This window comes from Lissotriton vulgaris, chromosome 11 (assembly GCF_964263255.1).
Source record: "Lissotriton vulgaris chromosome 11, aLisVul1.2, whole genome shotgun sequence".
Classification (NCBI taxonomy): Eukaryota; Metazoa; Chordata; class Amphibia; order Caudata; family Salamandridae; genus Lissotriton; species Lissotriton vulgaris.
This window is the reverse complement of record NC_141699.1, coordinates 774,608,193-774,626,117: the sequence shown is the minus strand read 5'-3', so window position 1 is coordinate 774,626,117 and position 17,925 is coordinate 774,608,193. Positions and strand designations below refer to the sequence as shown.

Here is a 17,925-nt window from a genome sequence, read left to right as displayed (position 1 = left end):
CTCGTAACTAGCACAATCTCGTGGTACAGCAATAGCGCAGAGATACCCCTTCGGGAGTCTAGTCTGGCGCTTTATAAGAATATAAAATAAATAAAAATAAATAAAAATAAAATCCTGCTGTCTTTTTTTGAGGCCCCTAGTGGGGATTATAAACTCTCAAACTGTCTACAGCTTTATAGATTGTCACTGGTCTTTGCCAGAAGGTGATGTCCTGAAAGACATGAGGTGCACCATGAATCGTTTAATGGCATACTGAGTGGTACAAATGGTACCTGACTGTGGTTGTAGTTCTGAATACTCTGCATGGCAGGTGGGTAAAAGGGGATGCGGTAACTAGACAGACGATTTACCACCAAAGACACACAGCAATCTATGGCCTAAATCTTGTTATGCTACTTTTAGGGGTAGTACTGGTCTCCCCTTTTTCTGCCGATAGGTATACTGTTGGAGCACGGATACTGATGTGTATGATTAGCACAGTTGTTGATATAGACCTTTTGTTCTCTCTTCTTTCCTTTACAGAACTCTATAAATCATGTATAGGCTTTCTTTCCTGTTTTCAGTTTCTATTTTTGGTAAATTCTGGTGTTTTTTTTTCAGTTTTTTTAATACCTTAAAAAACAGTGGTTATCAGTCGTTACACTTTTTCGCGTCATTAAAAAAAACAGAAACAGTGCTTTTCTGGTCTTTATGGAATTTAAATGTAATCTTGCATGTGTATAGATAGCGTGTGCACAGGGTATAAGAGGTCCAAATAAATCTTTACTGCACCAGGATGGTCTACAAAGTCAATAGCATTCTTCATTAACTCTGAAGATTGTAAACATGCTTTCAACACACTATCTAGCAAGTTACAAGGATCTCTTACACGGAAGCACTTCAGCTCAGGTATCGATTTTGACAGACCATCACACAACTTTTTCACATACATAGCTGAATTACTGCAAAAACAAACAATATCACTCCAATCTTTATTGACCTTGGTAGGAAACTTTTTCAGCAGCATTCCAAGTGACACTGCGTTCCATGTTTACCAAACGTCAGATATCATTTTTTCACCGCTATCTCAGATGCTTGGTGACAACATTCTTTTCACATATACCTGTCACTACTTCTTGCGCTGAATATTTAAAGCGTGGGGTGTTTGGCAATTCACTTACAATCAATACTGACTCACTAGAAAAGGGGTCTGATGTGTCAAAGAATTTTACCCATTCTCTGTCTGTGGGTAAATGTGATGGTACATATTAGAAAAGATTCTTATGAAACCAGCCATTTACCTATCAGTGCTGTCATTTGCTCAGCAACTCAAAATGCACAGAATGTTTTTACTATTTATAGGTTTTTTTCGACATTCTAATTTCAGTGAGAGACTAAAGAAGGAGTAAAGAGCAATGGGACAATTTGTCTATTTGTCGGCTTGTGTGAGAAGAGGTTAAAGGAGGGGTACGAATAGTCTTTATTATCACATGCTATTGGGCACAAAAAAACTTTTTGTTTATCTTCGCCTCATTGTGCACCTTCGGTTCAGGTCCATAATTATGGAACAGGCAATTAACAGCAGCTAAAGCTCGATGGAGAATTGTTAACCACTATTAATTCTCCTAGGCAGTGCTTAATTTGGCCCGGTGGTTGCAGGTTGGGACCACTGGTACTCATTTTTTGGGACTAGCACTTATTTCTCCTAAACAGCATTTTGACTCAGAGTAAGAGAACTAACTTCATGCCAGATTTTTATGATAACCATCACATGCATGAGTTCTGCCTAGATTCATTGCATATGAATGTGCCTTATGGGGATGTCCAGAAAATCTAACATAGACACTGATTTACAATTACAATATATCAATTTAAATCTTTAACCAAAGATGTGAAAGTTAAACCAGAATTATGTTATTTAAAAATAGTTCTGTGGAACTTACTTTGAAGTCTCTTTGCTTCTCGAACACAGTAATGATTGGCTTGTTCACATTCGCCACAAGCTCATACCTTTCCGACTTCCACAGGTAGTCTGCACACAGCTCCAGCTGTTCCACAAGGGTGTTCTGTGAAAGCATATGAAACAAGGCACATTTTAGTCACAAAAGAAATGTAAATGAAAGTGTTCCAAAACAAATGAAGCTTTCTAATTTCAGGCTGCATATATTGCACTTTTGAAGTGATTACGTGAGATTATGTCATAGGAAGAAGCTAAATCCATGCAATTTTTCCATTTCCTTTCACCGACTTTAAAACAGAATAAATGATGCAAAAGCTCTACAGTAAGGCAATTTTCATCGATGCCAGTCAATTCTGTACCACCGCCAAACCATTTGCACTCACCACTGAGTGCAAAACCAATGTTTTGCAGCTGGTGCTAAATTGCCTGGTACATGTGCATTTTTGAAGGTCAAGTGCAGCACTCGTGGTCTAAAAGAGTAAGGGATGGACCACGAGGGCCGCACTTGACCTTTTGGAATCAAGATAACTTTTGGGCGATTAACTCACCCACGAGGATTTATTTTTCTTTAGTAAATTGGCAGTCACAGCTGAATAATACTTAATGCTACGCTGCAACTACTATGCAGACCACCCACTTCTTGGGGGCTGCGACCTGGCTATACCCACTGACACCTACATATAGATTGTCTCCTTCCCCCTGTCCTGAGGAAGACCCGTGAGCAGAGTTGTGACTTACCTTCCTTGCACCAGGGTCGAAACGTCAACACTCTTTCCCAAGTGGGCATGTACCCAGTACCACCCCTACCCTGCCCAATCCACAAATGATGTTGCTTTGTGCACCTTTGTGAAAAAACATAAGTGACAACTAGAACAACCAGTGAGAGGCAGGCCAGACCAACTGGCTTTACTGTAAATTAAAGCCAGTTCTTAGTAATGTATAATAATTGCAATTGATTCTCCCTTGGATGTACTATGACTTTGAATCCCTTCCTTCTTTATCTTATCTACCTTACACATGAGCACCCATTTTTCCCTCCCCTTTGGAGCAAGCTTTCACCTTGTTACGGAATATGACGATTTGTTAACCAAAAAAGTACATGTAAAATAGAAATAAAACAGTCTTCTTTGCAGAAATAAATGGGTGTCATTGTTCTTTGAGAGTGCACATATTTTGCATATTTAAAAACTCTGCATGTACTTATGACTTTATGCCAATCATATGCATCTTTAGTGTGTTTATGAAACTATAAACGTATTACAATTTAACTGTATTTAACTATATGATAAATTAGTCGAGGACCATCTTATACCTTAATATATTTGTGGCAATCTTCATCCTGGAACACATATTTGCTTTATTGTGTCCGACTTGGGGGAAGATGTACAAAGGGGCAGATTTACAAGCACCTTGCAACACTTTTGCGCCACCCTTGCATCCGTTTTTGTGATGCAGCGGTGGCATAAACAATACGCCACATTGTGGCCAATTTACAATGTGACACATCTAGGGAGATGCGTCATAATGAAAAGCCCTGTGTCACGTTATAACTGAGTCAGATATAATGTATGCAGGGTGGTCGTTCCTACGCAAAAAAACATGTAGAACTGGTGCAGTGAAATTTACAACTTTTCACTGCGTCACTCTATGCCTTCACTGCGTCAAATCCCTATGCCTGCTCAGACCAGGCTTAAGGAATGACGCCAGGCTTTTTAAATGGGACTCCCCTATCTGTTGTGGCGCATTGCTGGAGTTGTGTCACTTTCATGAGCTACTCCAGCAATGCGTCACTTTTGGGTCAACAGATGAGTCTGAATTTCTGACACATCTGTCGAACGTTGCGCTATGGTGCACCACATTGTAAATATGGTGCATCCATGGTGGTGCAAGGGTTTCATATGGAGGCTCAGGGAAACTGATGCATCTGTACAGATATGTAAGTTTCTTATAAATCTGACCCTTTTTTCTTTGTTCCATCACAAACTCATGCAAAATGGTTCTAAGTATGGGTAGAGGATTTACTTTAAAGTGCACACGCTATTTGCACTGGAAAGGAACCATTTTCTTGACACAAATTGAAATTTGCACTGCTTTGTGCAACGTTGCCTCAAAGAGGTATTACATGGATTTGACATGGTTGTATCAGTTTAAGTACCCCTTGTTTTTTGATGCAAAGTCTAATATACTAAGATAGCCAGACTGGCTTTTGCATACAAAAATAATTCCTCCTTGAAGCAGGTGAAAATTTGGAGAAATACATTTCACACATTGCATGTGTACAACACTGTACAGCACACATTCAACTGGTGGAATGGTATAAAAAAAGGCATCAGATTTTCCACTGTAAGGGTATACTCCCAGTACAAAACCTTTGCTTAACATCACACACACACACTTTTGCATCAAAGGGTGATTGTGATGCCTATTAATTATGTAGAGTTTATTGAGCAACACAATTGGCTAATTTAAAAGAATATGCTGTAGGGACCATAAACATGAAAATAAAACCTATTATGGTAAATGGAACACCAGGGGACAGGTTTTGTTATTTCTCTTATTTAGCAGCAACCTTGGCCTCTACTTGATCTGGGGGACTTGATCTGGGGTTAGCTACTAGTCTTGCAGTAATAAATGTCAGTATCCTGAGCTTTTCAAGGTCTGAGGAGATATGCATATTCCATCCATGCTTACAATCTATGTGACATATGATGCTGCAGTAGCCATGCACAGAGCTAGGCCTTAGGGGTATATAAACTCCAGTAACATACAAGTGGAGGTGTCTTGTACACTTTTGATGCAGACAGCTTTGAGTTTTTCAGTACATGAGGAGCTTGATGTACAATATACTGTGGACAAGATAAAGCATGCCACTTTCATGATGCAACTCTCAGTTTCTTTCAATCATTTTTCTGAGCTAAATGGATCCATTTTGATAGTTACACTGCAGATGAACTCTCCTAGTTCTAACCCCAAGGGGCATTACATGGAGGTATCATGGTACTGAGCAGGTATGTGTGCCCAGTCCTGCCTATGGTAGGTTGGTTAATTGAAAAGCCATGTCTTCAGCTTCTTGTGGAGTTAAAGAATAGTGGAGGAGGAACTAATGTGGAGTGGGATGTCATTCCATGATTTAGGATCAATGTGAGAGAACACCCATCTTCATGACCTGGTTCTGTGTATCTGTCAGATGTGTGTGAGTAGGAGCCCTGTGGAGCGCAGGTGCTGGGTGATTGGTGGAAGGAGATGCAACTATTAAGGTGAGTGGGACCTTGAATGTGTGTGAGCCAGTTGAGCTCCCTGAGGTGTGGTGTAGTGTGAGTTCTGTGTGGGAGGGTGAGTCTGACTGCTGAGCTCTGGATGGATGTAGTCTTTGGTGAGTTGCTTAGATATACCGGTGTAGAGGGTGTTCCCGTAATCCAACTGGCTGGTGACCAGGGACCCTGTGCTTCCGCTCACCAGGGTGTTAACAAAGCTTCTCTGATGACAAGCTTTAAAGGGAACTTCCAACGACACATCTATTTGCTATTTTTAATTTGTGCTTCATTTGTCCCTGTGGTTGCTGGTGGTGGGCACTACACACATTTTTGGGAAGGGGCTTATTTTAAACTGTTACACTTTGACCCAGAGCAAGAGACACAGACTGAAATGGAGAAATGAGGAGGAAGAGAACGGTAAGAAAACAATAACAGAGGCTAGGATGAAATGTTCCTGCAAGAGTGAGATAAAAGACAGAAAGTGCAGGAAGGTAGAAAAAGAGACATGAGGTGGAATCAAAACTAAAAAGCCTTGTAATGCTGGTGGTAGTAGGTGGGGCCACTGGCACTAAATTTTGGAGTCCAGCACTCAGATAGAAAACAGTGACAAAGAAGGAAAGTAAGAGATAAAGGAGCAGGGAGTGTCTGGTGGTGGATGAAAGGGACATGCGGTGGAATCAAGACTATGCAACTAGGGTAATTCAGCATAACCAACATTCATCACCACTTGCTGGAGACGTCTGAGCAAAACTTTGATCACTGGCACTAATTCTTGTACAAATTAAGCACTGGAGCCTTAGTCTTTGGCAATGCCAACATTTGACCATGCCGGTCTTCTAACCAATCAAGCTCCAGGGTGTTATCTTCCAACGGCGCAGAAGGTGTAGTGACACCCAGAGGCCTGAGGGCCCCACTGAACTCTGATATTTTCAGTATTGTATCATTCAAACAGCAGCCCGAGGGGCCATTTCCTTCCTTGCACTTGGGCCCATGACAGACTGGCTACACAACATAGGCGACATCTCCTACCTATCTGTGTCTTCCAGATGGCCGGTATTTCTGTGCCTCCTCTGGAACTCGAAGGAGTTGCAAAGAACCACAGAATATTTGAGGACAGAATCATTTACTATTCTAACACCAGTTTTAGAGGTTTTCGGGTACGTGTTTGAGTGTGAGCACAGCCATACTTTGGAAAATATGGAGACTAAAAAACAGCTTTGCAAGTGCACATGCGTAAAATGCAATGGCATGCACACCAGAGGCTGTGGGATTTTGAAAGACAGGAAGTTTAAGCAGACAGAACACTGGAGGAGAGCATCTTAGAAAAACTTAGAACAGTTGCACTTTTTTTTGTTATTAAACACCACTTTTGAAAAAACACAGTGTAGCTGGGAAACTGCAGAGCAAAGCACATGATGTATCCTTATGGCTAGAGTGGGCACTGGCAAGGTAAGCATAAGTCAGGATCCCAATTCGCATTGAGCCACTGTCTACTTCTGCACCTGGCTATACCTGTGCTGATTATGCCAAGGTATATGTGAGGCATGCGGAAGCACATCAGAAAGCATGTCCCCCAGTTAGTCAGCCTACACATACCCAAATCTGCAAGCTCTGCCAATGGCAATCTGGAGTTGAATAACCTATGTTACGCCTATGTAATAGCCCATTAATCATTGCACATTTTACAATTTTTTTTGTATTTGCGCATGTGCAAAGCACATGCAAGAGGAAAAAGATTTTGGAAATTCCTTAACAGATACCATAGGAAAATCACACGGTTCCACTATTTTGTATACTCCATTACATGTCTCCCTTTAATTATTTTCCTAACTTAAACATTACAATAATTAATAAGATCACTCTGCTTTATGTAAGTTCTTGGATTCTATTTGTAAAATCATTTTAATCTGATTACACAGCACAGAAGGAGGCAGGAGTGCTGCAAGGTGACTGACACATCACTGTCTCTGACCTCTGTGTAGGGCGTGTCCTGCATCCCAGAGTCTTCTTTCATAGCTCCTTCTTCTTTAATGTTGGGTGTAACACTGAGAAACACTGGCCAGCCCACGGAAAACAAACCTGCAAAAACATTTATGAACAATTAAAGCATCTGACACATTCCTTGGGGAAAAAAGCACAAATTAATCGGTGTCGATGAAGTTCTTGATCATCAGATAAGGCTGGCATTTGATAACATATCAAAGAAAGTTTCGCTGCTTTTTAAACGGAACGACTATGGCATCACTGCTTAGGCAGTGCTGCCCTTTTAGCCAAGAAAAAGGTACTTTCTAGGACATTTAGGCCCTGATTACGACCTTGGTGGTTGGACTTTCAGGACTCAACGTCAGCAGTCAGGAGAACGCTGCCAAGCCAGCGGCATCCCGACTGCTGCATTTGGAGTTGACTGCCGGGCTAGCGGTGTGCCGGCAGTGGTCTTGTAGCTGTGGCATGCTTCGGCTCACAGAGAGAGCATGTAGGCAATGCCACTGCACTGCAGTGCCTGCACTGTTGTGTGAGCACTGTTGCTATGCACCATGTTGTGCATGGCACACAGTGCACAGAAGACAGTGTAGGCATAGGTGGGCACAACATGTACTCCTAACCACAATGCCAAATGGGTTAAACCGCCCGGGGGTCCTGTGTGAGGGTCCTTCCCTGCCATTCCGCTGACCTTTACATAATGGCGTCGTTGCCATAAAAAGGTCAGCGGAATGGCAGGTTGTAATCAGCACGGCGGAGCAGGCATCGGCACAGCTTCCATGGCCCGCCGCTTTCCCCACTGCTGCTGAATCCAAGATCCTGGCTGTGGCGGAAATCTTGTGGCGGTCTGACTGCCATGCTCATAGTAGGGTGGTCGGACCGCCACCAAAGGTACGGTGGTCGCGGGGCCTCCGTACTAGTATTTAGCCACATAGTATCATGTTTGATCATGTACGTGTGGGTTCAAAAGCTCAGCATGCAAACTGTTGCAGGCTAAAAAGCCAGGATTTGCAGAATCAGCAGCTTGGCAGCTAGATGTATGTTACCTCCAAGGTGTAGAGGAAACTATGGCTTCAGTGCTTCAGTTTACAGAATTTTTACACACAGTTCAGGCTTTCAGGCCTTTATTGCATCAGTAAAGTATCAGTAAAGTAATCATCAAACATTATACAAAGGAAAAGCTGAATACGTTAAAACATTAAGAATAAAAAGAAGCAGTATCAATTCAACATACCTGCCATAAGGAAAAGAAAAGCAACAGGTATCTAAGAAAATTCACCAGAAGTATGACTTGTTACTGCAAGGGCACCCTAACAGAGTAGAATAGAATCATGTAGCATCAACTTTATAAGTAGATGTGTTGCCTTTTCTCGTCATGTTTGGCACATGCCATTGTAATGGTTTAGAATGCATTCTGTATTGTGTGGAATGTGTATTCATGGAATGTAGGGTGCAGCCAGTTATTCCTTCACTGCCTTCCTTTAAAGGAGGACTTGCTGTGCTGCATTAATAAAGCCTACAATCTACGATTACTTGCATATTTGGATTTATTCCATCCAGCAAGAGTCTTATTGGACAAAGAATGATTAGCATCGAAAGGGAACAGGATATTTATTTATCATTCTCCATTGCACTGTTAATCTGGACCAAATTTCGAGTTGGATGAATGAAGGGTCTTATGGCGCGCACAGCTACTCAGAGAGTGCCCCCGCGCTATGCAGCTACAGGGGGAAAAAGTGGCTTTTAACCCCTTCACTGCGGCGGCTATTCCGCCGCAGTGCTAAGGGGGTGGGGGGGCCGTGCGGCGGTCCCGTGCTCGTGACGGAACCGCTCCGTCACGACACGCGGGAGAACTGTGCTTGTGACGGAACGGTTCCGTCACGGCCCCGCCCGCGCTAGAGAACGTTAGCGCAGGCGCGGTGAGAGGGCTGTGACGGAATCGTTCCGTCACCAGCACAGCCCACCCGAGGCTCGTGACGGAACGGTTCCGTCACGAGCATGGGAAGGGTTAAGGTTGAAAAGGTGCGTTTTCAGGTGTTTCCAGAAAACAGTCTGACGTATTTATGAGATGATCGGGAAGCTGATTCCGATTGAAGCCACACACACAGAAAAAGAGAAACCCCCATGCTTGGATCTCTTAAAGCATGGGAAAACAATCAGTTGGGCCTTCCCCAAGTGAAGAGTCCTGCTGGGAGAGTTTATTAGGACTCTTTTAGTCAGATAGATGGGGACAAGTTTATGCAAAGCACAGTGAGCAAGCAGTAAAGCTTTAAAAATAATGCTCCTATTGACCGGCAGCCAGTGAAATGTTTTTAGGAAGGAGGATGTAGAAGTGTGACTGGGAGATGTTTTGCGTGTTCTGCATTACTTGTAGGCATTGAATCAGAAAAGCTGGGAGGCCAAGATGTAAGGTATTTACGTAAGCCAATCTGGAATGCTTGAACAACTATTTTCTGGACCTCCCAGGGAAGTAGGACTAATCATTTCTTCAAGGTCTTCATTAACCAGAAACACACCTTACAACTGAGGAAATTCTGTCCTTTGAAAGAGAGATGATTGTCAAATACAACACAAAAATGTATTGCAGCGCCCTACGGTGGCGGAGCGGTAGGGCCACCCATAGGCAACATCCTAACCAACCAGGAGACGGATTGGGTCAAAAGAGAAGAATTTCAGTCTTCTCTGGATAACATTTCAAGTAATTTGCTTACAGCCAGTTAAAGACAGTTCTCATACAGGGGAAAAAAGACTCCCTAGCTGAGTCCCAAAGTAGACACCCTTATGAATCAGCAGCCGCAATAATCAGCTGGAATTCAGGGTGTTTGACACGGAAGATGATGCCAATATGCACAATGAGCAACTGTTATAGATGGAGAAGGTGCTGAATGTCATCAATGTTATACATGTGGATGACGAGCCAAGCTCCGGGAGGAATAATCTGCAAATCCCTGGTGTACCGGAATCAACTACAATGGACAAAACAGATGGGCAAAATAGAAACATATACCTTGAAACCGTGTCCAACCTCTTTCTGAAGGTCATCTCATCCAATGATTTCTGTGAAGAGTGTGCGCCACTCTCTGGAGACCCATCATCCTTCAAGGTGTCTGTGCACCCGTATTTCACCCGCCTTTTGAACTATTACAATACAATTTTAAGGCTGTCCAGGGAACACGGAGAGCTACAACTCCATGTATGTAGGATTTTGATGTATCCTTACTTCACCCTAAATGTGCAGGCTGTAAGTACAGAATTCCTCCTTGCCAAGAGACTTCTAATGAAAGCAGGCATACCATATCCTGTTATCTAACCGGCCAAACTCCAGGTCACTGTCAATGAGACGGCACTTTTGTTACTGAGCCAAGCAGGCCATAAAATGTTTCCACAAGCAAACCCAGAACGTACTTGGAGGAGATAATGCCAATGCTGGTAGCCTAGGTGGGCACCTCAATGACAATGACAGAGTACTGTTGAGCTGGAGTTGCCTATAACCCCACAGTTGCAGGCCAACTACTATTTTGAACCTATGGCTCAGCATTTGGATACCCATTTGGAAGATTATTCTGTAATATGCTTGTTGGCTAGTTCTCTCATTGTGGCAGGACAGCATGCAAAGGTTTCTACTCTCCAGCATGTGCTGTACGCACTCCTGGCCACTCACCCCTTTCTCACAGTACTCTTGGCTCACTAAGTTACCACAGGATGATTCTCACCTCTTATGTATCGTATTTTCTTTTCACCAATTTTTGTGGGCTGGATGTGTAGTGCGGTTGAATCGAACTCTGCAACGAGTGGGGGATGTTGCAGTTCAAGGCAGGAGGACAATGTTTCATTGTTTTCATGTACTCCCCCTAGATCTCAGACTTCTCTTGTCTTTTCGTTACTTGATGTTGCACGCTATTTGAGGGATAGGGATGGTCACCTGGTTGTCTCACTGCCCTCATTGCAACACTGGATACTATGCATAGGATGCCTCTTCATGAATACAATTAGTCTTCAGCTGTGAATGATCCCCACAAAATGCATCAAGTCTACACATATCATAAGCAACATAGGATTCACATTGCACTCTTACAGGAGTTGCACCTAACGAAACACACAAAGGTAAGAGGTGTAGCTGTGGTGATCAGGAAGGGAGTCCAATGGCACATGCTCCACACTGTATGGGTCTATGAGGATCAATACATTGTGTTAAATGGTATACAACTGGATGAGAAAAAAATGTGTATGAATATAAAGCCCTCATGGTAACTGCCTGGTAACTTTTGCTAGAAATCTAGCACCATGCAACTAGGGTTTGGGCACTCCACCGTCCTTTGAGGTGGGGACTTTAATGTGGTCCTTGACCCATTGTCTGACAAATCTCAATCCACTAGAAGACCTCATCAAAGAGCAATTCAGCAATTACAGACTCCTTATATTTGAATACTTTATTTCGGCTAAGGGCCATAAAAGTTTCACACATAAAATGTTTTTTTCAGTTGCCTATGCTCACCATATTGTATACACTCATTAAATACTTATTAGATATGAACTAAAATTCATCATGCAATGTACGTAAAATCCACAATAAAATCATCATTAGTCACAAATTAGAAATAATATTTACAGGGTCGCTAAGTACTTCAGTGCATCCCCATGTTGTATATATATTTAAAATCGGCTATCATAATACAATTAAAATAGCAAGTCGGTCTACAAATAAAGTGCCATTCCAGATAAAGTGCATTGTTTGCAGCAGCATCACAGTTTTAGTCCCATTTTGTTTCTTACAGTCCCCACTGCAAACAGATATCGCGATAGGGCACATATTACATGTGGTGCGAGAAGTGGTTGTCAGCACCCTTAATGCATTTGGTGGTTCCTGAATACCAGAGTGTTGCACAGCAGGTGTATCCATTTCTTCCCTGCCTGAGTATACGCTGTGCAAAAAAATAAGATGTGCGCTGTGTTTTCAATTGGCCTTGAGGTGCATAAAGGACATTAGGTGCAAGTGCTATCCCCTTCGTCTCCCAATTTGCTGTGTAACTCCTGATCTGCAAAGTACCGTATCTTAATTTTAGGTACAGAGTTCTAGCAAAGTGTGGCTGTACGTGATCAAGTAATTCTTCAAAGCTTGGGTTAGGGTTTACAGTGAGAAAATGGGTTGTTAACCTTACCGGACTTGGGTTACAATAAAGGGCATTCAGGATGTGTGACCAATAGGTTCTTTTCAATATATTTTTACAACTTGGTATTGGGTTAAGTGGTTCAGTCTAGTATAAACTGAGGCCTAATTCTGTGAGCCATTTCTTAACAAATCTTAGCCAAGGAAAAGTAAGACAGCTATCAATGTCTAAACAAGTTCTCTTGCACCCTTTTGGTATACAGCTAGCTCTAGTGTTATCCACAGGCGTACCTAGTAAAACAGTGGTCAAAATGTTGCAATATGTCCTATGCGCTTCGTGTTTAGATCATGGAACATTGGGGAAGTGGCGTTGATGTTGGTAGCCCCATTAATCTCGTGACAAACGTATTTTCCCCATTTGTTAGTTGTGTGGTGTCACCAATTCTCCAGAGTTCAGATCCAGACAATGCAGCTGTGCCTGCACCTTGTATTTGTATATCTCAAGTGCCGATGTCAAGGGTTTGCTTGGCAGTGAGCTGTATTTTCTTAGAACAGCCCCGCCCCCTGGGCAAGTCGCAGCACGGTTTACCTGCGATTTCCATGGCAGCTTCAAGTCGCGCAATATGCCCAAGTAAGTGAAATTTGGGAAATATTCTAGTTTTTGGTTATTTATCTTAAAATCCTTTCTAAATCCTTTATGGGGATTTAAGGCCGTGTACTTAGTTTTTCTAACCAGTATTTATTTCTAAGCCTTTTGCGTCACAGTATCCATTAAAAACATTCTGTATGTTTTGCAGGCCCCTGTATGTCTGCAAGATTAAAATAGTATTGTCTGCAAATAGCAGTGCTGGAACCAAGTTCCCGCTCAGCTTAGGAGGGTCGTTTTCATTTTCTTGTAAGTAACAAACCACATCGTTAATACAGAGTGAGAACAGGGTGGAGGCAAGTACACATCCCTGTCTCACTTCTCTATCTATTGGGATCGGTTCTGTGAGCTCCCCATTCATGCCCCAGCGAACTCTCACATAGTTGTCACGGTGTAGCCTTACTATTTGTGCTAGTAGAGTTGGGGGGACTTCCTGTTTTTAGCACGTGCTACAGTAAACATCTAGGTACGAGGTTGAAGGCTGCTCTTAAGTCTACAAATGCCATGTCAATGTGGCCCTCCTTTACCTTGACATAATTCCAGATGCTGTTAAAAATCTAAAGACTTGGTCCACCATGCTTGTACAAGTTCTGAATCCTGCCTGGTACTGGGACATTATATTGTTGGTCTCGGATCACTAACAGAATATCGACAGTCAAAATATCGACTTACCGGGGGCGTGGCTGGCGGCCGAGCATGGCGGCCGCATAGAGGACTAGCTCCGGCGAGGAAGCGACCTCTCCAACTATCCGCACGATAATCCGTGACTATTTGTTACCTCCAACGGCAGCACCGAATGCCCGGGACCGGGCGGGACTGGCGGCAGGTTCCCAGACGAAAATCGCGCATTGGATGACGGAGTTATCGTCGAATGTTGAATCAACCGGAGCACAGGCCCACCTCCGGGCCCTCAAGTGATCGCTGAGACCGACCGGAAGTGCAGCCTGCTCGGTTGCTACAGACAGGAAGTGGTCGGCGCAAGAGGCCCACACCCAGTAGCGGTCCTGCTCCGCGTCACTCGGCTCGCTATATCCAGCGAAGACTCATTGGAAGAGTGGCCGTACTTTCTCAAGACTTTCAACCGAACTTTGCCTTACAGTCTGCCCTGCGGGGACCATCAAGGCGTCTCGCTTTTGGCAACGGAAGCCCCCTCCATCTTGAACCGAGATCAGCGTAGTGATTGCGCATTCACTCGATACCCCACCGGACCGACGAACTGTATTCCCTCCGCGATCGAACGATGGCCGGGAAAGGTGTGAAAGGCGGCACAACCCAGACTCGTAACGACCGCTTCACAAACGATAGGACCGCTTCCCCTCCGGCGGAGGGAAGAACTCCCCCCGTAAAACCAGGCGAGTCTGGGGGAACGAAGAAGGCGACGCTGGACGATGTCATGAAGGCTCTCACACAGGTCCAAACAACGGTGGGCTCTATCTCGACCGAAATCACCCTTATCCGCGCTGACTTTCACAAGATGGCCGAAAAGGTAGGCTCTCTAGAGCTTGTCACAAAATCGCTGGTGGAGGATGTTTCGGAACTGCAGACGGCCATGGAAGCGGTCATGGCGGAAAACAAGCTCCTTAAGGACAAGCTCGACGACCAGGAGGGCCGCTCCAGGCGGAACAATGTACGCATTCTTGGTGTTCCGGAGTCTGAAGGTGTGAGGGCTATGGATCTATACGTGGAGGAACTCATCAAGACTCATCTTCAACCCAAAGGCCTGTCGACCTTCTTTTCTGTGGAGCGAGCCCACAGGGTCCCGGGAGGTCAACCAAAACCAGGGGCCGCGCCGCGGCCAATCCTAGCGAGACTGTTTAACTACCGCGACCGGGACATCATCCTACAGGCGGCACGTGTCTCGCCACCGGTGAAAATCCTCACCTCAACAGTGGCGTTTTTCCCGGACTACACGGCGGAGGTGGCCAGGCGGCGAAAAACATTCTTGGATGTTAAAAAGGAACTTAGGAAACGTGAACTCCCTTATTCTATGATCTTCCCAGCCAGGCTTCGGGTGGTGGCGGAGAACAGGACATGGTTTTTTGACGACCCAAGCACTGCGCGAGACTGGCTGGACGGCTGGCGTCCTGCTTCTCACTCTCGCCGTCCTGGACGGACTAAGAACGGCTCGCCTCACTCTGATCGCAACGCTGCAGGAGCCGAGGGTACGAACAGTGGTGGAAGCTCTCCGGTACGAGATGAGGCTACTCTAAGACTGGAGGTGGACCCTTGAACACATGTATGTGTTATTGAAGTTTGGAACTGTGGCTGGAACCGCCAAGGACAATGGGCCGAGGGCCTCCGTGGAGGGTATGAGGGGTCGCTAATTCCGGAGTGCTCCTCACCCCCAACGAGCAAGTAACTGTGTGTTTTCTTTGGGGTGGGTTTAAGCACTCTGCTAAATTGAGGTGGCGGGCAGTTTGGAGTCAGTGTAGCAGGGAAGCAGGGAGGGTGGGGATGTTGGGTGTGGGGGGGTTATGTTGGTTGATTGGTTTGAACTGTTTGGCTCTACTTCTCATTTTGAAAATGCTAGTAGTCACATATGACCGTATTCCTGACACCGGGTATATTGCCTCTGATCCTCGAACACTGAATCGGCGCAAACACACGCTTCGTTGCACGGGGTTGGGGAATTCCCTACTTGATATGGCTCTGTCCCACCCTCTAGGACACCCAATTGCACGCTTGATCACAGTATGGCGGATCCCCCACGACCTGCTGTAGTAACGCATGACACTGGGGTGGGGGCGGTACCACCGCTGCAGGTAGTGTCCTGGAATGTTCGGGGATTAGGAGATAAAGTGAAGAGAGGGCTGGTCTTGCAATGTATTAAAAGACTGAGCTGTGATATCGCCCTCCTCCAGGAGACACACTTAGTGGGGGTGGCCACCAAAGCCCTGGATAGGAGAGGATACCGCAGGTTAATACACTCGGACTTTACTTCGGGGTCCCGGGGGACGGGTGTCTGGGTGAAGAGGGCTAATTTTATAGTACAAAGGTCCTAGGTTTTTAATGATATTTAGAGGATTAATTTGCACAGGCTAAAAATAAAGACTGTGTTTTTGCTTCAGTGTCCAGCCGGACCTAGAAGTATTTATTTTCAAAATAGTGAAGATAATCAGCATAAAGCGAAAACATTTCGCACATTAATAACTGGGCACAAGCCTGTACCAAGTCAAGGGGAGACAATACAAAAGGAAAAAGACACAGAATTCACAGGCAAACAAGGAGAACAGGGTGGCTTATAATACAATGCAAGAGGTTTTTGAATAAGCACAAACCCACAGTAGCTGCCAGGAAAGTTAAAAATCATATAACAAGCAGTACTGCAAAACAGTCGACGAACGTTTCGATCCCTATCTCCAATAATATAGTGGGATCATCTTCAGGACTAGAATTGATTTTGCCTGAGTTGTCAAGTGAGCCTGTAGGGTATAAACAGGAAGAAAAAGAAGGAAGCAAATTTTTTTGTATCAAGTATTTACAGAGTGAGTGCTAAAAAGCTGAAGTGCTCGTCAACAACCGTTTTTTCATGCAAAATGCAACATGTGCACATGCAGTCGAGTGTTCCCAAAGGGCACGGATCTCAATGTGCTCGTGTTTGGGATGCAGGAGAACAGATCAAACAAGCAAGGCTTACCGCGTTTATTTATGTGGCAGTGGTGCTTAGTGGCGGGGAATATAGTGTTTGGGTTAAGGGATATCGTGGCAGTGGGAGTGAATCAAGGGAGGTAATTACCACGAGCAAGGCTGGATGGGCCAGTCGTGGATGGACAAAGTTCCGATTACTGGTGATGCCTGAAAGGATAGGTTATGGTTATTATTCGGTGTGTAGCAGAAAAGTTGTACACACGGCAATTTATAACAAAGCCATCATTACCGGATTGGCGATTCAGTGGAATCAAGGGATTAAAGCCGGCCAACGATAGTCGAATTATTCATGACCTAAGAAGGAGGTATTATAGTCCAAGGTTAAAGTTATAGCAATTATAACAAGGTGACAATGTGGGTGCAGTGAATGGTAAAACACACATTACCAATTGAGCCTAGCGTTTTGCGTGGGCTCCATACAGGGCTTCAGTTTATAAGGGGGTGTAGTCTGTGGAAGGAAAACCATGGTTTAGAATTGGAGTGAGGGGCAATTGGCAGCGAGTGGTGATAGGTGTGGACAATTGTTTACCGTAACCGGGGGTCGGGTCCACGTAAGGCACTCAATAATTGGCCTCTTCCGTGCGAGCCTGAAAAGAAAATATCAAGGGCGCACGTGAAATAATGCAAGTATTCTCGAGTTCATTCGAGTCTCTAAGGGAGCCGCGTTACTTTCCAAGGCTTACCTTAAATTACTCGCAGAGGGGCCGCAATGGGGTCCCGTCAAAGCAGCGCGATGGCCGGATGGATAGCGTCTGCATGCAAGGGCGTCTAATGTGCTCCGTCGAGACTGGGATAAAAAGTGAAGACGGGCTAGAAACTAGTGCCGGTATCGGGTGCCATCTTGGAATGGTGAATATATCCGACTATTACAGTTCGGAGTGACCAAGAAAGGTACTTGCGCGTGGTTAGCAGACATGGGGTCATCAATTTTGGAATGGATACGAACTTGGGTGCCTGCCGTGCCCAGTGAAGGTGATTGTGAACAGGCGAAATAAAAAGTGAAATAAAAGGTGAATTGTGCCGATATGGGCGCCATTTTAGAGTGGTGAGGTACCGATGGGGTGAGGGGAAGGAACAGTGAGGGTGCCACCAATTGGTTCGCGGTAACCACGGTCTCAAGCCAGTTCTATTAAAAACCAAGCAGTATCAAACCAGCTGACATTTCAGAGAATGTTACATTTTAACGGACAGACAATTATTTAGTATGCTCATGCTTCGGAAGAATCATAATTGAACAAAATTTATATTAGACTCGTCCAGTCCTCAGTTCTGTTAAGGCCATCCTGGATGGAGTTGAACTGTATGATGGACTTCAGTTCTTCTTTATTCAGTAATTGTCCCATATTTCCAC

The 17,925-nt window shown here is 44.5% G+C and overlaps 1 protein-coding gene across 9 annotated transcripts in view; it reads right to left on the bottom strand.

The window, feature by feature from the left end:
* DOCK10 (dedicator of cytokinesis 10) overlaps window positions 1-17,925 on the bottom strand; it is a 1,740,483-nt gene that overhangs the window by 186,276 nt on the left and 1,536,282 nt on the right. For all 9 annotated transcript variants that reach the window (XM_086943899.1, XM_086943900.1, XM_086943901.1 and 6 more), the window contains 2 exons: window positions 7,166-7,272; window positions 1,923-2,045 (listed from right to left, as the gene is read on the bottom strand). In XM_086943899.1, the coding sequence (XP_086800025.1) occupies window positions 1,923-2,045; window positions 7,166-7,272 (230 nt within the window). The remainder of the gene's footprint in view (window positions 1-1,922; window positions 2,046-7,165; window positions 7,273-17,925) is intronic.